This window comes from Alosa pseudoharengus, unplaced genomic scaffold (genome assembly GCF_046254945.1).
Source record: "Alosa pseudoharengus isolate Yale_2024_CS ecotype anadromous, Long Island Sound unplaced genomic scaffold, YU_APseudo_1.1 YU_APseudo_1.1_scf_4, whole genome shotgun sequence".
Taxonomy (NCBI): domain Eukaryota; kingdom Metazoa; phylum Chordata; class Actinopteri; order Clupeiformes; family Clupeidae; genus Alosa; species Alosa pseudoharengus.
This window is the reverse complement of record NW_027468774.1, coordinates 45375440-45399891: the sequence shown is the minus strand read 5'-3', so window position 1 is coordinate 45399891 and position 24452 is coordinate 45375440. Positions and strand designations below refer to the sequence as shown.

Sequence of the window (24452 nt, the reverse complement as noted above, 5' to 3'; positions counted from 1 at the left end):
ACTGGAGGTGGCTCTACCTCAAGCGCGGGCGGGTGCAGCTTGGACTGAGCATTGGACTATGCATTGGACTACTGTTTGGATATATTGTTTCTATTGCATTGCCCTTTTTAACTTGTGTATTAATAAATCATATATTTTTTTATACTGTATTGACATATCCCCGGTTCATTGAAGGGCAAAGTGTACTCCCCTGGGTTCTAGTGTGGGGGAAGGAACATTTATTAGTGACCCCTGGTGGTGACACAGAGGCAGGCTAACAAAATGCTAGTGATTGTTGCAAACGTATGTATAATGGCAGAGCCAGCGAAGAAGTAGCGAAAACCCTTGACGGAAGATGCAAAGAAAAGGAAAAGAGCTTCAGACCGAGCGAGGGCTCGCACACGTATCGACACGTACAGACGCTAGGGGGAGCTTCGTAGAGAAAAAGCATCAGGCTCGCCTGGTGTCCCTTTAAGCTGTATGCTCTTTAGACAGGTATTACTGCAGCCAGCGTATAGAGCATTGGAATAGACAAAAGCATGGATTAATTTCTCAGCATCTGGTAAGGATAAGGACTTCCTTATCTTTGAAATATTCCTTAAATGGTAAAATTAAGTTTTGGTGATCTGTTTTATGTTATTTAGTGATAGGCCTATGTGTAAAGTTGTGTTTGTAGCCTATTTATTAGTTGAGCTGTTGGTAAAACGTTACGAACTTTAGCCTGGGTGAACCTATAACGAACCTGTTAGCAAATGTGTAGCAAACAGATTTTTCAGGATAATTAATTACCAATCACATTTCACATGACCTCTGATAAACGGGTCCGTACCACACACAATAAGCGGACCCGTATTGCATTAAAGTTATTTTATGGAAGAAAGAACAGTAGGCTATGACAGCAGTAGGCTACATGATCAACCTATATGGCTTGTTTGCTCAGAAGTGGGTGTAGTAAAGGAGCAAATCACCAAACAACAACATGATAGCTGACCCATGCAGAAAAAAACATGTAAACAATACAGTACTTCAATATGCCTCTTAGTGGAATTGTGGGATACATTTCAAATGCTTTATTTCTTTCTTCCTGTTTTTGTTAACTTATCAACCTATCCTTGTGGAATAGTGGAATATTAGCCTATAATAAAAACTACAGGATAATAAGAGCTGAAATGTTGCCTTATTTATCCAATTTCCACCACCACTAAAAAAGTGGGCCGATCTTGGGCCTGAAACTCCCGGGCTGAAAAGTGGCCCCACTCCGGCCCTGCTATCAATAGGCCTTCCTTATTTGGTGTACTTAGACATTATTGAACAAACATCTGAATTTCAGTATCTAAGTAGGTTAGGTTGGGATGTCTGCTATACATTGCTGTTAAAATGCACTTCCAGTATAGTGAGTATTGGCAAAACTGGTTATCATTTTTATGTTGAGGCGTTGGGGGTGTTGTCGGCAGCTGCTGAAAGTAACTAATAAAGTAACTTGTAATCTAACTTAGTTACTTTTAAAATCAAGTAATCAGTAAAGTAACTAAGTTACTTTTTAAAGGAGTAATCAGTAATCAGATTACTTTTTCAAGGTAACTGTGGCAACACTGCTCAAAGTCTACATAATAACAGGGGTGTAATCATTTACCCCAGAGGTCAGAGAATAATTAATTTGATAAAGTAGCCTATGCCGCTGGTCACGCATTGAACAATTGACTGAAATACAATGCACAAAATGCATTGTGCTGGAAATTAACTGACAGGAAAGTAGCATATAGATACATGATTAGCTAAGCAAGTCTGCAACCTTATTGCTATAGTATGCAATAACGTTACTTGCAAGCCCATGTCTACTTACTTAAAACAGTTTACTCAAATGGAGTGTCAACTTTAACTTTAGTCTACCCTGCATCTTGTCATTTGTGTGAAATGTAGGCTAACGTTAGCCTCCGTAATCATGGATCAAGTCTCTTATATATTATATAAATGATATGCTGAGTAATTAACATTACTACCCTATTTTACTTAGCCTACATATAATTTCAGTTTTTCCTCTTGAGCATAAAGATAACATTTGTGGCATAACTTCGTAACTTCATAATGCATGCTTCATATCCAAATGTCTAGCCTATTAATACTTAGTGCTAGGCCTATTTCAAGACAGAGCAATAGCCTACTTTATTGGCGTTTTAAATATTTATAGCTTTGAACTGACACATCACAAAAAAATTAGATGTCTCATGTACTACACACAGGAAATTGTCTGCTTTTCTCTGCCAAAAGTTAACCATTTTCAAGCACCTTCTGTCTTCTCTGAAGGAGAACACAAGGCGTTAACCAATGGGAATACATTCCATGATCACGTGATTGCACTGAAGTCCTCTTACAGGACCTGCTAAGGTTCTGTTGGCGCGAAACGGCTCGGCTATAATAAGCCGCTGCGGCCAACAACAGTCACTCTAGCCATTCTGAAGCGACGTAAACACAAGTCACACGCTCCAAGACTAAACGGATAGAAGGGTTAACGCCCAGGATGGACCGCCGCCACCCCTCTGGTGGAGTGTGCCCTTAGGCCGCCCGGCTGCCCGGCTCTTGCCACCTCATAAGCCGCTGCTATAGCCTGCACGATCCAATGGGAGAGCCTCTGTTCAGAGAGGGGTTTCCCTAGCGGTTGTGCACAAAACAGACAAACAGCTGCTCAGTCTCGCGCAGCGCACTCGTCCTTTCCGTGTAGACTCTCAGAGCACCGGACACAGGCTACAAAGCTACGGTTCTTTCTGCTGGGCCTCTGGGCAAAAAGCAGGCAGCTCGATAACCCTCGAGCTCACCAAGGAGAACAGAATCTTGGGCTGATAAAAGGGGTTAGGGTGAAGAACGACTTTCGAGTCATCCACTGCAAATTGTCACCCACCCGCTTCAACGAGGTCAGCACGAGCAATAGCGGCGTCTTATAGGACAGCCATTTCAGCTCAGTCCATACCAATGGCTCAAACGGCGCACCTGCCAGAGCCTTCAGCACCAAGGTGGAACTGTGACCGAGCGCAGAGGTCTGATGCGCTGTGCACCTCTGAGAAATCAAGACGCAAGGGGGTGAGCCCCAGGCGACATCCCTGCCCAACCCACATGACAAGCCGATATGACTGCCAAGGAAACTTTTAGCATGGACGGAGCTCGCCCCAGGTCAAAAAGATGCTGCAGAAACACTAGAATCTCCTCGATCGTGCATGTAAAAGCATGGAGCGCTCTCTCTCGACACCAGTCCGCAAACACTTTCCATTTTAGGGAGTATAGCGAGCGGGTTGACAAGGCTCTGGCACTGTATGTTTTCCACCACCGAGAGTGGCAACCCGGGCTGAGTAGCCTCAGCCTCTCAGGGTCCAAGCTGCCAGCTGCCATCTCTCCGGCGCCGGGTGCCTAATTGCCATGTCCACCTGGGACAACAGATCTTTGCGGGCTGGGAGCTTTCACGGTTCGTTGTGCATTAGAGCCATTAGCTCCGGAAACCGTATCTGATCTGGCCAATGAGGGGCTGTCAGGATAATCTTGTGCCTGCCTCTCCTCACCCTCTCTAAGACCGCTGGTATCAAGGCCTTCGGGGGAAACGCATATAACAGACTTCTCGGCCATTCGTGGGCCAGAGCGTCTACCCCCAGCGGAGCACCGCTATCCGTCAGCGCAAACCACTTTGGGCAGTGCGTCGTCTCGCGTGAAGCAAAAAGATTGACCTGCGCTCTCCCGAAGCGCTGCCACATGGCAGTGTCGGCGGTCCTCGGGCTGATGCTCCCTGGGTGCAAAGGTACGCTGTCAGCGTCTCCTCCACCTCAGGGAGGTGAGCCAGCTCCTGGTCCTCCAGGGCCGAAGCCCTGCACCGGGCCGAATATGGCTTTGCCCAAGACTTCTGAACCTCCGCCAGGAAGTCTGGGAAGGGGTGGGACCTCTTTTCTGGCCGATGCTCATAGAAAGAGCGACGTCGCTGAAGAATGAAAGAGTGATTGTTGTTTGCCGCGGCGGCTTATTATATCCGAGCCATTTCGCGCCAACAGAACCTTAGCAGGACCTGTAAGAGGACTTCAGTGTGATCACGTGATCGTGGAATGTATTCCCATTGATTAACGGCGAGTAGTTTGACTGAAAGAGAACCGGTCTATACATGTGTCAAGTTTGGCTAACGGGGTTAACCCTCTAGGCACCACGGTCGAGTTTTCTCGACAAGATGCAGCACTGAATAAAACGGCCGATTTTGTCAAATAAGGTGTCATATTTTGTATGACCTCCACTCCAGTAGATGGCAGACATATCATACGTCATCCCCGACTCAGAAAACGTCATGCTTCTAAACAAAATCTTTGAGCTAGAGCGCGTTGAATCAGTGCGAGCAATAGCGGAGCTAGTGTACATGTGAGCCATTATCAGGCCTTATCAAAGCGATATTATCAACGTCAGCGAGTATTTGCATTAGATTATCGTCTAATGGCATCAAAATCTGCCTTCAGAAAATTACAGTGATTCGTTTAGTGACCAGGCTTCAGATGCGTCCCTAGTTTAGCCCTACACCAAGCACAAACGTTGAATCCTTTGCCCAATGTAGATGATCCTTTGCCCAATGTCAGTGGTGGGAACAATGTTTCACATGGTCGGAGTGTTCATCGTGAAGTTAGAGTTTTTATTCCTTTTAGAACTGTTCTACAAGATCATGCCCCATGTAGATGTGCTCTATGCACAGCTGCAAAAAAGAGCAATGCAGTGGAGGCACACAGTGTTACAGACGTTACTGTAACGCACTCTATGCTGGTCTAACAAAACAGATGTTAAACAAACTTCAACTTATCCAAAATGCAGCTGCTAGAATACTCACTAAAACATCTAAATTTAATCATATCACCCCTATTCTTAAATCACTTAACTGACTCCCAGTAAAACAAAGAATTGAGTTGAAAATACTTCTCGTCTTTTGATTAAACGGCCTCGCCCCACCCTGTTTTTCCGATATGATCTCTTTTTATGATCCAACCTGTTACTTAAGGTCCTCCAGTAAATGTCTCCTCACGACCCCCAGAATAAATACTAATGCAGCACATGGTGCCTTTAGTTACTGTTCCCCAATCCTCTGGAATAGCATACCTCTGGAATTAAGGTCATCTCAATCAATGCTTTTAATTCATGACTACAGGTATTTGCTTTTAAAACACTCAATTTTATTATTATTATTTTTATTTATTTATTTTCTTTTTGTTTCATCTTTTCTTTTGCTACGTGTGTTTGTTTATTTTAGATAATATGAAATGTGCTATATAAATAAGCCTGACTTGACTTTAAATAATGGTGGCCACACAATAGATTGACTCTTTGGGCACAATTTGGACATTTTCACTTAGGGGTGTACTCACTTTTGTTGCCAGCAGTTTAGACATTAATGGCTGTGTGTTGATTTATTTTGAGGGGACAACAAATATACACTGTTATACAAGCTGTACACTCACTACTTTACATTGTAGCAAAGTGTTTCTTCAGTGTTGTCCCATGAAAATATATAATAAAATATTTACAAAAATGTGAGGGGTGTACTCAGTTTTGTGAGATACTGTATGTTGTCCTCATGAGTTTTACATTTTGTTGCTCACCATCCACCCTCCATGCTGGACTTGCTCTCTATTTTTCAAACATACACACACACACACAAAAAAAAAAAAAGCAGAAAAGAACAGATCTCAGCTTGTCAAGTTTTGCTTGCGTGTAACACACTGGTGCCATAATCACATACCTGACATCATACCTGCTAACCGTTTTTCCCGGGTTTCTCCCGTATTTCAAGGTCATCTCCTGGCATCCTGCCGTTTTGTTATTTCTCTCGGAAAATTCCTGTAATTTGCATGACCATCAAACTTAATTTTAAAATCACTGATTCGTTATTTTTTTTCTGTTAGTCTGACATTTCCTAGGTTGCCAAATTGTGTATGAAATACACCCTACACATACACAATCACTTACTTTCAATTTAAACCTTTTTGTCATAAAACCTGGCAACCCAAAACTCAAATAAGGAAGCAGGTGCGCACTGCGCAGCCACTAAGACTTGTAAGCTGTTGTAAAATTGTTAGGTAAAAAGTGTATGTACAGGGGCGGAGCTACGTGGTGGCCAGGGGGGGCCACGGCCACCACTGGTCAAAGCTTGGCCACCCTGCTGGCCCCCCCAGCTCCGTTCAGTGAAAAGTAAAAAAAAAAAAAATGCTGCCGTTTTCGATGGCACTTTGCCAACACTTTGCAAAGCAGCGACTGAACCAATTACTGCACTCTATCTACTACCATTGGCCCAGTCAGGAAGTGTAGCCCACATTTGTGATCAAATCGTGAGTAGGCTAGTGCAGCAGCAGGGACAATTCAAGTCATCTGAACACTTAGTAGACTAGCCTATTACTTAACCTCAGTAACAGCTGATGAGTTGGAACATTAATGCTAATAAGATGTTAGAATGTGTCACGAATCATAGCCAAGTGAGCTGCGTTGGGCTGTCCTTAGGCTCTGACATTGACGTGTGGGGCTGATCAGAAATAATCGGATGCCTGCGGTAACGCTTTACAAAAATATTTCGATAAAATTCGGGTGAAATGCAAGCATATTAGGCACATATCTCCGGATGGCTCCAATAGGCTAATAGGGCCTAGGCTAGGCTACTTTATAAAAAACATAATTTGCTGACTGCGTGTGGTTCTTGCCATAGCAGCTGGTCAGGCAGAGGCAGGCTGCTTTGCCTGAGTTCTTTGTTACATTACTCCAGAACTGTTCATCGCAGCGAGATGAAACCTTAATTGCGTGACAGGGCAGAAGTGGGGCTTTCCAACGAGACTAAACTCTTGCCTGTGCGATCAAGTATGAAAATAAAAAAAAATCATGAAATTAAATCAAATTGATTCATATTTATAGTTTACCTGCGCCCATTACTACTCTCGTTTGAATTACTCGCGAACCCGTGATCGCATAGATATGGCAAGCATATCAGAAGAAAGAGGAGACACAGGGCTATCTATTGGTACATCGATTGGTATATCGATGCTTCTGCGCTATAAAAACAGACAACGTGACTGCAAAATAACATCATGTACAAAAAACAACTCGTTTTTAGGCTACTCACGAACCCGTGATCGGATAGATAGGCTATGCCACGCATGTCAGATGAAAGAGGAGCTACCATTTGATACCAAGTACATCCTTCTGGGTTATAAAACTGAGAAATGACATCAAAATAATAACTTCATATAGCTCGACTTACCCCACGTTTTTGTGTGTTGTGGTGGCAAGGCATGTAGCCTACATAATCCAACGCTATCATGTGTTTCTCTATGGCAAAGTTCATAATGCGGTTTTGAGATCCCAGCAAATTCCTGCGTGGCATCCAATTCGAGACACACATTGCATCTTAATTTATTCGACAAAGAAACACCTTTTTGCCTTCATATGTTCATGACAGTAAAGTTGTTTTAGAATCATCATGAGTGTACACACATAATAAGACTGATTAAGTAAGGTGCATTATCATAATGTACTTTTTTATAGCATTGGCCTATTTATGGAAAACGATTTGGAGTGGACAACAAACTGACCTGTGTATCAGTGTTGGCTTTACACAATTTATTGCCATTATTAAAATAGGCTATCCTAATCTTCAAAACTTTTTGAGTAGTTTTCAAATAGTAGTTTTGATTCCCAAGTGCCACCCCAATAAAAAGTCTGGACCCAGCTGGCCCCCCCTATAAAATAATCCTGGCTACGCCCCTGTGTATGTAACATGTTAAATATGCAAACACTGATCCAGTGCCCAGTGGTTGTGAATGTGTTTGTGAGAGTCAATGTGCATAGATGAATGTGTGTGTGTGTGTGTTGACGGTGAGCAACAAAATGTAAAACTCATGAGGACCACATAACTACTATCAAGCCTGAGAAACTGCCTCCGACTACAGGAGGTGCCGCACAGCACTCTCTACGGGCATATCTCCAGACCAGAGATTGGCTACTGCTACAAAGTCCATCACCGGATGTCCCTGAGTATGGATAGAAACAAGAAGAACAAGGTTATGCACCAGTCCCTCCAACAGATCCCATTGCACCAGCTGAAGTCTGTCAGCTACTGTGCAGGGTACTGTAACACTCTCAAAGCAAATAGTCAAGTGTACTTGTGGGAACTGTCATGGTAACTCTTGCCAAAACATCAACCAGCCAGATGATAACAGGGAGATGCAGGGGAGTTTGATGAGGTTTGTTCAATTTTAAACTGATTAATGAATTGGAGTCATTTTTACTCAAAACTATTGGCTAGGATAGATTCAGCACCCCTAAAAAACATAGTTAGACATCTCAAAAGCTAATATTGGTTAAACAATTATTTTCTCCCAGACCCTCTGGGCACCCCAAACTTGATTGGCTCTCCAGGTGTTTCCCAGAGGATTTGGCCATGGATAAAATGGAGGTGGTAGACACCTATAGAAACACGTAGTAAAATAAAAAAAAGTTATTGATAAGATTTTTTTTGCAAAACTTTCCCTAACTAACAGTACGTCCTTTTTGAAAATAGCAGTAAATAGCAGTTTGACTCTGTATTAGCATTTCATGTGTTAAACATACTTCCATAACTTAGTCCTTATGACTCATGTATATTAATCTTACATCAGTTAAAGCATTAATGAGTGATTATTCATGCACCAGTTCTGTAAAGTGTTACCCAACGTTCTTTGGACACACCAAATGTCTTCAAATTCTGCCCATAGGTACAGCTGCCACGTGTCAATATCTCATGAACCATTAAAATCACCCATAAACACATGAAATTTGGTACACCTGGCATGATTTCCTCACACTTCATCACATTTCCTCATTTGTCTTTTGATTCAATCTTCAAAATGGCCGCCAACGGCCAATCAAATACAGTTGTCATATGCCATTGTAAATAGCCACTCATAAATCTTATGGTTTCTTCATAATAACACAGAGAAACAGTTCATCAAATATGACACAAATTTGCCACAAAAGGGCACAATAACATGCACATTTACATTTTAGCTCATATTTAAGGAACTGCAGGATATAGCACAAAAATAGTTTCCTGCTTCATTTCCTATTCTTAACTTCTAAATCTAACACATTTTTTTCCATTGGCATTGCAATTTCGCACATACTGTAGGGGTGGAAAAACTGCCACATGTCAATATCTCATGACCCAATTCACGTAGACATACAGATTGGTGTGCTTATACCCAGTGGCGTAACTATAGTAGGTGCAGCAAGTGCAGTCGCACCAGGGCCCGTGATCTCCCGGGGCCCGTCGCTACCCCCGCCCTGTCTCTTTAGAACTTTAGAATGTTAGAGCACGGAGAGTGAAGCGTCACTTTGACGATCTATCGGAAGATGAGCGCTTAACCAATGCAGAGAGATACTTCAAAGTGCAGGTATTTAATGCAACTCTGGACATCATAATCAGTCAGCTCTCCCAAAGATTTGCAAGTATGCGGGAAACTTGTCATGTGTTTGAGTCTTTACCTCCTATATGACCCTTCAACTCGCAGGTGATTGCACCGACATTCCCAAAACCAGCCTGATCTCACCAAACGGCGTAGAATGACACGCCAATTTCTTATGTCATTTAGCGTGTTATTCATACGCGGTTTTGCGTTTTCGCGTGTCATTTCACGCCTTTTAGTCCCAATTGATTTGTGCCAGCAGAAAGGTAGCGTGTAATCTTACGCGCAATGGGGATTTTTTCCGGGCTTTTCCGGCAAAAACGAAGACCTACGAAGGTTGGTTGCTCTCAGAGCGCTGTTTTGATCAATGGAATTTGACAAAAGGGGGTCACACAGAAAACTGCTTTGCCACCTTTTAAAACAAATTGTAAAACAAATATAACTGAAATACTGCCAATTCTACTCCATTAACACCTGTAGAAAATGAATCAAACAGGTGAATAGCGTGTGATAGGCCTATAAACTTTCGTTTGCATTAAAGTTTAGTCCATCAGATTAATTTAGCTAGAATAGAATAAATGAGTAGCCTTACACTGACTGACTTTTCAAGTCGTTAGTGTGAGCCTATACAATCAATGATGTGATCGATTATACATGTCTTGTGTAGGCTACAGTAGGCTACAATTCGCGCGGGAATGCCGTCATTGAGTGCAACAATTTTCATTCCGTTTGATCCGTCATCCCGGTAAGTCGCATTTATTTAGCCTACTCTTAGTCCAGTGTAAGCATGGGAAATATGACAAATTAGCATGACTAATGGCATATAATAAACTTCTAACCTTAATCGTAAATGTTATTAATGCTATGGACTGACAGTCTACATTTCTTTGTCTATGTCAGGCCGCTTTTTGTTATGAAACCGACTTCGATCTGTTTTATTATCCTCTTTGTAGACTAGGCTACTTATTTGACTTAGGCCTACTTATTTTCTTACAATAGCCTAGGCTACTAATATACTGTAATGACATTGCATTGTCAGTTTTAACAGGAGAAGTGTTTGATCAGGTGTGCCCAATTTTGCCGCTGGAATTTTTGTCCTGGCGGCTTTTTAGTGGTTACAGTTCATCATCTGACCACAGTTTTAGGGCAATTGGGATTAGGCGCTGTGGAGGCTCATACAACGTTATATGAGATGGCATGGCATAAAATAGGAGGTATGTCTGGTAAACCAGTATGTACATATACTGGTTTTACAACTAATAATGGTAGAATTCATGGCAATGAACATAAAAAAGTATAATTATAGGATACATAACAAAGAAAGAACTCAGGATTTATGGGCAATTGTTTTTAGCAGGTTACGAAATATCCCTATTTGACTAAAACTCCCATTTTAAGAGAGAATAAGAATGTTTTTACAGTTTTGGAGGGCTATCATTTTATCTTTGTTATCCCCCTTTGTTCTCTTTTAGTTCTCTTACACGTGTTGGATATTTTGGTCTTTTGAAGGAAAAAAAATGCTGGTGGGAGTTATAAGACTAAGTCTGTCTGAGGTGTTTATAGGGAATCAAAATCTGACAAGGATATTTTGCTTTCTGGACATGGCAATTGCATCAAATTTCATGGGCATCTTCCTTGCCATCCAAACATGTGCCACATGTGTTCAAGAGATATAGCTATTTGATGTGTGTGTTAGAGATTAGATGAAATCCCTATTTGGCTACTTTTTAACGCCCTAGCAACCATCTTAATTACCCTAGCAACCATCTTAATTACCCTAGCAACCACTTGTATAATGTCAAGCTAGCAACCACCATAGCAACCAACATAGCAACCGTGTTATTTTGCATAGCAACCACCATATCTACCCTAGCAACACCATAGCAACCATTCAAATTACCCCATCAACAACCTAGCAACCACCACAATATGACCATAGTAACTACCATAGCAACCACGGTATTTAGCATAGTAAACGCCATATGTACCCTAGCAACGCTATATATTTACTGACCTGACCAACATATGTGTGTTTTTTGGGTGTCTCAGAGATCCCACCTTTGGAACAGTTGTCAGGGGCCTCAAGTCGGTGTTGTGTGTCTTGGTCCCATCCCTCTAGCACCTAGCGTTACCACGCCAGAAGAGGGAAACCTTGTACGTTTCGAACCGTTTATCTCCTTCCGGGAATAATCCACCGACTCCAAACTGAGCCTGGCTTGTTTGTGATGTCCCGTTGTTCAACATATTCTGATTTCATACTGATCGGACCAACATAAGTGAGTTTTTTGGCTAAAAATGTAAAAATGGCTAAACGTTAGCAATTCTACTGCTTTGTTGTTTTGCATAGCAACCACCATATGTACCCTAGCAACACCCAAGCAACCACATTAATTACCCTAGCAACGCCCTAGCAACCATCTTAATTACCCTAGCAACCACTTGTATAATGTCAAGCTAGCAACCACCATAGCAACCAACATGCTTACTCTGACAACCACCATAGCAACCATGTTATTTTGCATAGCAACCACCATATCTACCCTAGCAACACCATAGCAACCATTCAAATTACCCTAGCAACAACCACAATATGACCATAGTAACCACGACAGCAACCACGGTATTTAGCATAGTAAACGCCATATGTACCCTAGCAACGCTATATACATTTACTGACCTGACCAACATATGTGTGTTTTTTGGCTAAAAATGTAAAAATGACTAAATGTTAAATCGCCAAAAAAGTAGTTTTTGCCAGCACATTGCTTTGCATTACAGCTAGAGGGATGAAACTTTGCATGCTCCATGTGGGTCATGTGCAGAAGGTCTGACTTGAATTTCAGCCTCGTAGCTCCATGCTACCACCCACAACTCCACCTCTGAAGTGGGAGTGGTCAACTTTTTTTATGTTTTTCCTTCACAGTTTTTTTTGTGGGTGTCTCAGAGATCCCACCTTTAGAACAGTTGTCAGGGGCCTCAAGGCGGTGCTGTTCATCTTGGTCCCATCCCTCTAGCACCTAGCGTTACCGCGCCAGAAGAGAGAAACCTTGTACGTTTCTAACAGTTTATCTCCTTCCGGGAATAATCCACCGACTCCAAACTGAGCCTGGCTTGTTTGTGATGTCCCGTTGTTCAACATATTCTGATTTCATACTGATCGGACCAACATAAGTGAGTTTTTTGGCTAAAAATGTAAAAATGGCTAAAGGTTAGCAATTCTACTGCTTTGTTATTTTGCATAGCAACCACCATATGTACCCTAGCAACACCCAAGCAACCACCTTAATTACCCTAGCAACGCCCTAGCAACTATCTTAATTACCCTAGCAACCATCTTAATTACCCTAGCAACCACTTGTATAATGTCAAGCTAGCAACCACCATAGCAACCAACATGCTTACCCTGACAACCACCATAGCAACCATGTTATTTTGCATAGCAACCACCATATCTACCCTAGCAACACCATAGCAACCATTCAAATTACCCTAGCAACAACCTAGCAACCACCACAATATGACCATAGTAACCACCATAGCAACCACGGTATTTAGCATAGTAAATGCCATATGTACCCTAGCAACGCTATATATTTACGGACCTGACCAACATATGTGTGTTTTCTGGCTAAAAATTGAAAAATGGCTAAATGTTAAATAGTCAAAAAAGTATTTTTTGCAGACACAATGCTTTGCGTTACAGCTAGAGGGATGAAACTTTGCACGCTCCATGTGGGTCATGTGCAGAAGGTCTGACTTGAATTTCAGCCTTGTAGCTCCATGCTCCCACCCACAACTCCACATCTGAAGTGGGAGTGGTCAACTTTTTTAATGTTTTTCCTTCACAATTCTTTTTGTGGGTGTCTCAGAGATCCCACCTTTGGAAGACTTATCAGGGGCCTCAAGGCTGTGCCATGTGTCTTGGTCCCATCCCTCTAGCACCTAGCGTTACCACGCCAGAAGAGGGAAACCTTGTACGTTTCGAACCGTTTATCTCCTTCCGGGAATAATCCACCGACACCAAACTGAGCCTGGCTTGTTTGTGATGTCCCGTTGTTCAACATATTCTGATTTCATACTGATCGGACCAACATAAGTGAGTTTTTTGGCTATAAATGTAAAAATAGCTAAACGTTAGCAATTCCACTGCTTTGTTATTTTGCATAGCAACCACCATATGTACCCTAGCAACACCCAAGCAACCACCTTAATTACCCTAGCAACGCCCTAGCAACCATCTTAATTACCTAGCAACCATCTTAATTACCCTAGCAACCACTTGTATAATGTCAAGCTAGCAACCACCATAGCAACCAACATGCTTACCCTAACAACCACCATAGCAACCGTGTTATTTTGCATAGCAACCACCATATCTACCCTAGCAACACCATAGCAACCATTCAAATTACCCTAGCAACAACCTAGCAACCACCACAATATGACCATAGTTACCACCATAGCAACCACGGTATTTAGCATAGTAAACGCCATATGTACCCTAGCAACGCTATATATTTACTGACCTGACTAACATATGTGTATTTTTTGGCTAAAAATGGAAAAATGGCTAAAAGTTTAATAGTCAAAAAAATTTTTTTTGCAGACACAATGCTTTGCGTTACAGCTAGAGGGATGAAACTTTGCACGCTCCATGTGGGTCATGTGCAGAAGGTCTGACTTGAATTTCAGCCTTGTAGCTCCATGCTACCACCCACAACTCCACATCTGAAGTGGGAGTGGTCAACTTTTTTAATGTTTTTCCTTCACAATTTTTTTTGTGGGTGTCTCAGAGATCCCATTTTTGGAAGACTTGTCAGGGGCCTCAAGTCAGTGCCGTGTGTCTTGGTCCCATCCCTCTAGCACCTAGCGTTACCGCGCCAGAAGAGGGAAACCTTGTACGTTTCGAACCGTTTATCTCCTTCCGGGAATAATCCACCGACTCCAAACTGAGTCTGGCTTGTTTGTGATGTCCCGTTGTTCAACATGTTCTGATTTCATACTGATCGGATCAACATAAGTGTGTTTTTTGGCTAAAAATGTAAAAATGGCTAAATGTTAAATCGCCAAAAAAGTAGTTTTTGCTGGCACAATGCTTTGCGTTACAGCTAGAGAGATGACACTTTGCATGCTCCATGCGGGTCATATTATGATATGGACCACCTTTGCCATTGTGGATTCCACTATTAAGGGACAGGTAATTCAACCACCTAAAGCATATATTTTCTAACAGTTTTGCCTTTACATCCTGCAGAAGTTCAAGAGGGATCTCTCGTATGCAGTGCTGCTCCTTTGCCTCATCAAGGTGAGACATGTGTAACCTACAGTATATTCCACCCTTATGTTTGCTTAATCTCATCCTGGCATATGGTTTTATTAAGCACTAAAAACTACCTGCACTCGTCACGTCACTCTGAACAGTGATGTCATCCTGGCATATGGTTTTATTAATCACACAGAAGGGAGGAATATAACTTATTATACTGTAGCTTAGATCACATCTCCACACTACAGGCGTTCAAAAAATATATCATTTAGGCTATCTACGATTATGGTAGGTATGGTTATGGATATGGTTTGCATGGCTGAAACTGCTTTGCCTTTGAGTTGGAGCTCAAAACGTATCATATGTGTACCTTGTTCGTCAATATACAAAATAGTGCCATGTATAGATTTATGTCCTCCAATGGTTGCAGGAAAGTGGGATATGTCCTATTGTATGTTAAATCATACCTACAACTGACCAGCTTTCAGAAAATATATGGTTTGCATGGCTGAAACTGCTTTGCCTTTGAGTTGGAGCTCAAAACGTATCATATGTGTACCTCGTTCGCAAATATGCAAAATAGAGCCATGTATAGATTTATGTCCTCCAAAGTTTGCAGCATGGTGACACATGTCCTATTGTATGTTAAATTACACCTACAACTGATCGTATCATATGCAAAAGTCTGCAGGAAAGTAGGTCAGGCTTTCAGAATATATACAGTGGGACATGTCTCAATTCATGTTAAATGTTCATCATTTTCTTCATAATTAAAGGTTTGAAGAGACAGAGGACGGTGGTGCAAAAGAGAAGGAGGGCCAGCCGGGCCTTGTGGAGTTCAATCAGTGGCAGGTTTTTTTTTAGCCTGACAGTGTAGCTGAAATGTTAAAGTTGGTGACTTTTTGGAGAGCTAGACAGTAAAGATGTGCACCTGCTAATATTGGGTGCAGTGAAGAAAGAAAGGGAGGGAGGCTGCTTTTAAAAGAGAGGGAAAGTATAATCTTTTTTATATTGTTTTCAGATGAAGAATTGGTGCAGTGGTGAGGCTGGAGCACCCCTGGCTTTTGCCGTATGGGTTGATTTCAGCAGTGAGTCACCCACCTTAAATTTCACAGGTATATGTAATATTTATTCAACAACATTTCAATGATGAGATCTATCGAAGATGACATTCAATGGAAGAACAATTATTTTAGTATGGTCACAATCTGGCCCTGAGTTTTGATAAAAATTATATTGACATGGCACCACAAACCTAATTGATAATGGATTTTAAGGGGGGGGGTTTCGGTTACGGTTCATTTAGGGCCAAAGTATCTTGAGGCCTTTTGGACCAATGACAGGAAGGCTGAGCTGCTGAACATGTACACTAATAGGGGTGTGTCAAGTGGTATGTATAAATGAAAGTGGTGTTAAGGTTTGTTTCTGTGTCAATCCTTTCTTGAAGTTCAGAAAAGGAACCTTAACATTTGTTTTTAATGACACTGAGCATACTGTCTTACAGATGCTTTGGGGGGAGAGGCCATACGTTGACCCTGATATCAGTGGCACACATTGCCGGATGGCAATTGGCCGTCTGATAAAAGAACATGGTATGACTGGCATTCTATGTTTTCAATTTCCTTATTTAAAGATCAAAATTATGCAGACTACTGAATCTGATTACACTTTAACACCCTTCTATCTCAGCACTGAGTCAAGGTTTGTCTGGGCCTGAATATCTGCCACAACACAGGCCGCCTTGGTGGCCTGAGGAGTTGCCCTTTGCCTCAGTCAGTGACGGTACGTTAATATTGAATAACCAAGTATTACTGTTTCAACTGCATGCACACAGCTGTTGCAACCAGGGTAGGAATTTCACGGCGGCCACGACGGCCATGGCGTTGGCCGTGACGCCCCTTTGAAAATCAAAGGTTTACAGGCCACGGTGGCCTTGGTGCCCCCTTCTTTAAATATTCTGCTTTGCGTCCTACTAATAGCGATATATATTTAGCCTATGGCCTGTCAAAATAATCTTAGCATTCACAGCGCAAATTACGCAGTGGAGAAAGTGACAGTGCAAGAAAGAAAGTGCGTCCAAATTAACCCATTCTTCTCAGTTGAACTACTCGCGAAGTAGCCTACTCATCACACAGACATCACAAGTATCACATGAAAGAGCTTTTTCTCAGCTTTTAAACGATGTTAGGCGGTAATTGCTGTGGCGAACAGTTCGCGAGAAAAGTAAATAATATCATTCAATTTAATCATACATTCTACTGAAGGTTTTGCGTCCATCTCCCTACCCATTCATCTCGGTGGAATACTTCACGAACCCTTCGTTTAACATATGACAAACCATATATCAGAATAAACAGCAGACCTTACCGAACAGAAAGGTGTAAAGCAGTCCACTGTACAGTTAGCCGTTCCAGACTAATCCCGTTTTGAATTTGCAGTAAATTTCAACATACATGGATGTCTCCAAATGTGGGATTTAAGTTTTACACTGTGTTTAAATTGTTCCACATTATTTCATAACGGGCCAAATACAAAATAAATATTACAAATGTCGCCTAGATATCGGTAAATCAGAGGCTGACTATAAGAGTTTGTGAAAGTAGCCTTAATGATCACAAAATGCTAACCATGCATCTAGGCTATTTGAGTTTCTCAAAGCTGAGCTGTGCTTAAATTGTTCAATACATGATTTCATAACAGGCCAAATATAAAATAAATGTTAAATATAGCCTAGATATCTGAAAATATTAGATGATCAGATGATTTACAGTTATATATAATATGTCATGTTTTATGTTTTTGTAATGTTTCATACAGTGATGCAGGTCTACTGCAGTGAATACAACTTTGATCATTTTTAAAGCATACTACTGTATAGTTAACTTTGGCCTTGGTGCCCTGACATGTGGCCTTTGTGCCCCCCACCAAATATGCCAAACTGAAGGCCAAGTGGCCTTGCCCCTAAAATGGTGAAATTCCAAGCCTGGTTGCAACATGATTTGACTTTAACTTTGTTCCTCACTATGGTCATTTTGATACACTTTGATGCATTGTTTGCCATTTTTTAAAGGAAAAGGTGAAGGGCGTAAAGCTTTCACTGCTGAAAAGCTGAGGCTTTTACAATACAATGCGTATTACAATCTCCAGGTATATATACAATTGTATGAACCTGTCTAAAACCTTTTGCATACCAGTGTGTTTTACAGACTAAAACAGATTTGTACATACATATCCCCCCTCAACCCCCACCCCACCCCATGAGGTAAAGACGCTGGGGCACAGCGCCTCTCACCCCCCCACCAGCCACCCCTCTCCCCCATGAGGCAAGGACGCCCGGGCACAGCGCCCCTCACCCCCCCCCCCCCACAACCCACCCCCATGAGGCAAGGACGCTGGGCACCAGCAGCAGCCTCACTACCAGCAGCAGCATCACCACTACCAGCCTTTAATGCAGATTTCAATCTCCAGGTATATATGTACAATTGTATCAAGCTGTCTAAATTGCTGTAGTTTTGCTTCATTCCTTAAAAACACAGAAAATACTTAAAAAGAGAAGGATGAATGATTTCAAGTGCAACCATTGTGTTTAAAGACATTTGTACATACATATCTAACAACGATGCGCTTTTCCCTTAGTCAGAGAATGTGCAGCAGTTTGTTGAGGCACCACCAGCAACAGTAGCAGTACCAGCTGTGTCAGTGGCAGGAGCAGCACCAACAGCAGCACAAACACCATCAGCACCAGCAGCAGCGGCAGATTATAAAGAAGGATCACAATGAATATTATGTCATTTTCTTTAATGTGTCAACATCTTTTGGAAAAGTAAAGCATATCATCCTAAAGCAATCTCACTTTTCTTTGTTTGTTGATAAGCTACGTGTTTTTCATCGTAATTGATTCAATATCCAAGTGTGACAGTTTTGGTGTATCGTAAACAGAACAGGACAATTGGAAATAGTTAGCCACCTACAGAGTCTAAAAACAAGCAGATTAGCACTAGCAGATTTAGGCCTACTTCTTTCCCAATGCAATAACATAAAAGCATTCATTCATTTACTCATTAGTCATTTCAGTTTGTATTATTACATTCATTATTATTGTTGTAATCTCACATGTACTATGACTACCATAATTAAAATTAGATACATACATAGATAATGTGTCCTAATAGGCCTATAGTGAAAATACATAAATATAGCCAACTGTTCCAGCAAGGAGGAAGATGGGGTAGGCCTATGGATATCGGGCATGCATATCCACTCCTAGGCCTATTCTCCTACACTCCCCCTGTAGTAGCCAGCATTACATTTAAATCTCTCACTTTGGCCTATAGGACACTGACTGGATCTGCTCCTTCCCAGATAGCAAGCAGAGGTTGGCCCAACGTTGGCTCAACTGCGTCAGAGACGTTGGCCTTACGTCACCCGCCAACAATGGGCCAACGTCACTTTGGCCGTCGGGGACACGTTGGCCCAACAGTATAGCAGCCGTTGGCATGACTTTGGGCCAACGTCATTTTTGACAGTCATTAACTCGGTTGGCTTATGACCAATTGCCAACGTTGGCTTATAACCAATTGCCAACTTTAGCCATGTTTTTTCCTTTTATAGTTATAAGCATGATATTTGAGCTTCTAGGATCTTACAGAAGTCCATTCATAGCTTAAATGTCATAAGGAATTAAAACAGACAGCAGTTATAACCTACAGGTAACAATATAATTTATTATAAACAATACAAACAAATAAATAAATAACTTAAAAGTCGTCATCATCCATGCTGCTGCTGCTGCTGCTGTCCCTGGACACTGTATCATCACCTGAAGTAAAGAAGATGTTCATTAGACCTACAGATCGGCAGACATTTGGCTGCAGGTAATGTTTGTTTATGCCTCCTAATAAAGGGAGTCAATTGACCTAATTTTCAATTGTTGGATATGTTTGCAACACCATGTTTGTAAAGACTACTGAATGATAAGGCTGCCATGATGCAGAGCTAGGGAAGTTGAGGACAGAAAACAATCATATTTGATTAGAATTTCTGTGATAAAAAGTAAAAGCGCTGTAGTTTTAGCTCCTAATGCAGAGCTATTAGACAGTCAGCGTGTGCATGCGTCCTGATCAGACCTGTATGATTCACTCATTTGGATAGCCTATTCAATTGAAAAATAATAATAACAATAGTCTATAGGCACAAACAAACAACTAAGTAATAATTGAATAATTGTTTTTGTATAATGTATTATTGCAGTGTCAAATTGTTTAGTTTTTTATTCAAATAACCAGTGCAGGAGTAATGCATTATCAGTAATTAAGTAATGTACTGCAACACCTGCATGTCATGACTCATTGTGTCTTCATTTCTTAAAAGCTGAAGGATCATGAAGCTTTGGCTGTGCATACCTCCCTGCTGTCTCCCAGCTCTCCTCTTTCTCCCTTCACTCCTGTCACCACTGTACTTTAGCCAGTTTTTTATGACTGCCTCACACTCACTGGCGGTTATTTTCTGAACCGCTGATGCACCTGAACAGGTAAGAGGATTTTTTTAACTCTTGGCAATGCAGTACAGCAGTACAAAACTCATTAGATGCACACTCACAAGATGCTTATGTCAGCAATAGAGTGATTTGGTTACACACCTCATATCACAGCAGTGATCTTAAAGGCTGAAAAAGCCTTCTTTCTCCCCCCTCGCCCCAGCCAGTTGAATTGCTGTGCGAATTCGTCATGCAGGATGTGGCGCAGCATTCGCCTTACCACATCCCCGGGGTTGCAACCTCCCAGTGTTGCGAGGTATGCAGTCTACAGATGAGAACAGAATGGATACTAGTGTTTTAGAAAGATTAGATTAGATTAGATTAGATTCAACTTTATTGTCATTGTGCAGAGTACTAGTACAGAGACAACGAAATGCAGTAGACAACGAAACAACTTAATGTGATTTACAGAAAATTAACATTGTTGGTCATTTGGTCTTTTGAATCAGGGCCCAGGGGGCTAATATTTTTGCTTATAGTGAATAATTATTGATAATTATTAACAAATTGTGACCATACCAGGGCTTTCTTTTGTGGTTTATCCAATAACTCCTCAACTCTTGTGAGGTCCTCATCACAGGTCATTGGGAATTTGTACTCTTCAGACAACTGGCTGGTGTTCTGGACCGGTTGTCTGCTAGTAAGAGCCTGTAAAAGCAGGGTGTTCTGTCGAACCTGCACCTTCAGCTCCTCCAGTGCCCGTAGTATGATGTGATCCCGGTCTGTAGGACGGAAACAATTCACAAGTTATTGTCTTTATGCTTAGCATACAGATTCTTAGTATTCTTGCTGAAATCAAGATGTTTGTGTACCAGATTGCACAGGGGTAAGGGCCCTTGGTGGTGTAGCCGATGTTGATGGCTGGACGTGGACAAGTACTGTGGATAAGAAGAGAAATGCTTTATTGGACAGTGGACATACTTGGGTCATTGTCTTGCTGAGTGGTTCAATGGCAATAACATGTAATGTTAATACACACCGCCTGAATGGCGGTTTTGTTTCATCAGACCAAAGGACAGACTTCCATTGTTCACTCAGTAACACATCATAGATTTAGTTTTGTCTTAGTGAAATTGCAACTGTTTTGTACCTGTGTCTTCATTCTGAGGCATATGGCGGGGGAAAACAGGAGGTGGCTGGAGCTGGGGCTGTGATTGTGGACGGGGTTCTGCACGGTTTTTTGCAGAGGGCCTGCATTGGGACAAAAAAAAAAAACATAAAAAGGCATAAACTACTGCAATGTTGGAGTTGTTGGAGAGGCTGTTTTCTAGCCTGATTATCTCTGTTATCTAGTGTGATATTAAAGAAAGAACGCTTTTGAACACCTCTTTTTGGACAGGTATGGAGACAACTCCTTCAGTTTTGTAGAAGGCCTGCAATAGAACAACAGAATTATAAACTATGTTGGACTTGATTTCTTTTTTGTCAGTGTACATAATGTATGCTGCACAATTCTTACATTCGCACTCGTTTGGCTCCCTCGTCCTCCGATGTAAGGGAATTTTTCCTCATAGCTTTTGGCAGATGTTGCCTGGCTGCTTCGTAAGTACCTGCATTTAAGAGAAGCATAAGTAAGTTACCTTGTTGAAGGCAAAGGTGGGAAATTTATTGCAAAATCACATACAGTAGGCCTACATGTAGGCTACTTCCAATGAAGCTATACATGGATTTTTTACTAGATGTCGGTACCCAAGCAGTCCACATAATAAAACATGTTTTGAATTATATCCATAAATTGAGTCATTTGTAAAAACACAAGGTGGGAAATATTGAACGTGTTAAGAAAAAGCAGTGTCCCAAGGCTACTGAAGGTAAAGAATCAGATTAACCCTTACCTGCCCTACCATTCTAATTTCGTTACAATTGTAATGATGACCAATCGTCTAATATCTCAGCTGTCCAATCACTGATTTTATTTCTGAAATCTTCCCCGTAATGTTGACAACATAAACTTCTATTTGATGTGATTGGTTAAGGGGTTTATCGCGCGAAATGTTTTGGATACTTGAAGATGAGTCATGCAACAATAAAGTCAGTCAGTTACAATTACAGCATAGCCTACATTTGACGTGGGCAGCCTGACGCCGCCGCACTTCGTTGGCGTTTACTATGACTGAAAACAATACAGCTGGATAAACTGAGGCAATTAATATATGTTTTTACATCGGTTATAGTTATGGTTTATTTTAATTTGTAGTCCTAAAATCACGTTATTTGAAAGTACGATTTCTCATCGGCGTCAACATACTGCAGGTTAGTGGACCGTCATGTTTAACTTTATAGCTTCATTAGCCTAGGCCTACTCTGAGTTGCTTGCAATATTCTCGTTTGCCTTCGATGTTCGTTATTTTCATTTGAAAGTTCATTTAAAAAGTTAGTTTAACCTGGAAGTTTGTTTTATAGTACAAATTTGCTTGTATTGCCAATTGTCAGCATACCAAAGCTGAATAGCTTAGCATTATCCATTGGGGCCTCGTGTTACGTTCTCTGACATTACAAAAGTTGATTGATAGGCTATGTTTTACTTTTTATATTAAAGCATCCGGCGTTTGATTTCGATAATGTGAGTGCATGCGTGCGTGCGTGTGTGTGTCAGTCAATCTAGTAGGCTACTCTGCATATTTTTTGCAGCCAACGTTATAATGTATCTCTGTAAACATTGTTGCAATCCCTCTTCATTTCTGCCTCGTTAAGGCTATGGGCTACACTACCACTTCAACACCATTGATTGTAACTGTTCAAACTGTAACGGTTCAACTGTTCAAATTGTAGCATAACGTTAACAGTGCTTAATGTGCGTGTGAGTTGCTACGGGAACATACACAGACACCAATTTTAGGAAAAGGGCTGATGCTGACAAAAAATAGGGTAGCCTAGCTTAACCCATGTGTAGTAAAATGACTTTTCATACTTACAAATATTTTGAGTTACTCAGAATGCTTCAATCGTTTTTAGGCTACCTCTTTTTGTGTATGTATGTGCATACACGCACACATCTGTAGTTTTGTGGTTTTATTTTTTATTTTAATAAAGGTATTACATTTGTATGATTTTTCTGTTGTTTCAGATGGAGGATGACAAGATCTACACAGACCTTCTTGCAAGCCTGAAGAGGAAGAGGTAGCTGACTGCTGATGAGCTTGTGCTCACAATGCCCAATGACCATGAGGGGATGGAGGAATAAGGTATAGATGGTGTGCGTAGGGTGGTGCAGACTGCCACTAAAAAAACTGTGTGAAATAGACTTTTTATGTTGTTTTTTACTCACATTATTGTCTCAGGTCTATGTGGTCAGTGGAACTACACAGGATGCACTTCCTTTAAGCACCAGTGGTACCATTATCCCCTGTGAGAGGAACATCACTCACCATTGACCAGCAATGCACAGAGCTCAGGAGCAAGATTTCTATTCCTTGCCTTCAGTAGCCCTGGAACACTACTTTTTCTTAGCTTGCTCAATACTTTCCCCCTGTGTCGTTATAGATTGATTGATTGATTGATTTGATTTAATGACCACACAGCCAGGCTGGTGGAATTTGTTTTCAGTACAGCTCTTTGGTATAGGTTCCAACATTACATTAAACATATACTATACTATATAAACATATAGTATATACTTACAGACAGACACATTAATACATTTTCTTGTTATTGGTTGCATTCATCGACAACCTTTTACAACAGCCCATGTCTGTTAAAACCTGAGTATATGGCACTGTATGCTGTTGTCTCACCATATTTTTTGATAACCTTCACCAAATATTCCCCCCAAGTCTCATCTGGCTCCTCCACAGTTAACACGGCCGCCTTCGCCTTTTCAGTTCTTTTGTATGGTGGCCAGTAGGCCACCTTTTCATCCACACTCAGCCAACATGATGGTATCACCTCCACCTCATTAGATTCACTGAATAAAACGACTGCAAACATCTAAATAAAAGGGTTAAATGTCATTGTACATTTAGAATTAAAAGATTGATTGATTGAATGATTGAATTAGGGCCAGATTAAATTTAATTGAATTAGGGACATGATTTTATAAGTGATTAAGAGGGTATATGACAAGTCTGGTTTTATATGGTATTGCCACCATCTTGCAGTCAATATCTTTTTCTGTTATTATTGATGTTTCTGTACACATCTCTTCTACAACAGCTGTTCCCATTTGAAGAGAGTTCACTGGGTAGTTGAAGAAGGGCTGCTGTTGTACATATTGTCGCACCACAAACGAGGTAACACC

General features: G+C 41.3%; 1 protein-coding gene across 2 annotated transcripts; it reads right to left on the bottom strand.

The window, feature by feature from the left end:
* Window positions 1-19284: 19284 nt before the first annotated feature.
* LOC143101648 (uncharacterized) lies at window positions 19285-21832 on the bottom strand. 2 transcript variants are annotated; one of them, XR_012982506.1, is made up of 8 exons: window positions 21675-21832; window positions 21541-21588; window positions 21306-21406; window positions 21028-21093; window positions 20735-20937; window positions 20318-20480; window positions 20082-20201; window positions 19285-19498 (listed from the first exon to the last, which is right to left on the bottom strand). XR_012982506.1 is itself a non-coding variant. In XM_076264774.1 (7 exons), the coding sequence occupies exons 1-6, from the start codon at window positions 21782-21784 to the stop codon at window positions 20319-20321; spliced, it is 690 nt and encodes a 229-aa protein (XP_076120889.1). In that variant the 5' UTR covers window positions 21785-21832; the 3' UTR covers window positions 19950-20201; window position 20318. The 2 variants fall into 2 exon arrangements, 1 of the variants encoding a protein (XP_076120889.1); XM_076264774.1 differs by lacking the exon at window positions 19285-19498 and having other exon boundaries at window positions 19950-20201.
* Between the last annotated feature and the right edge of the window lie 2620 nt (window positions 21833-24452).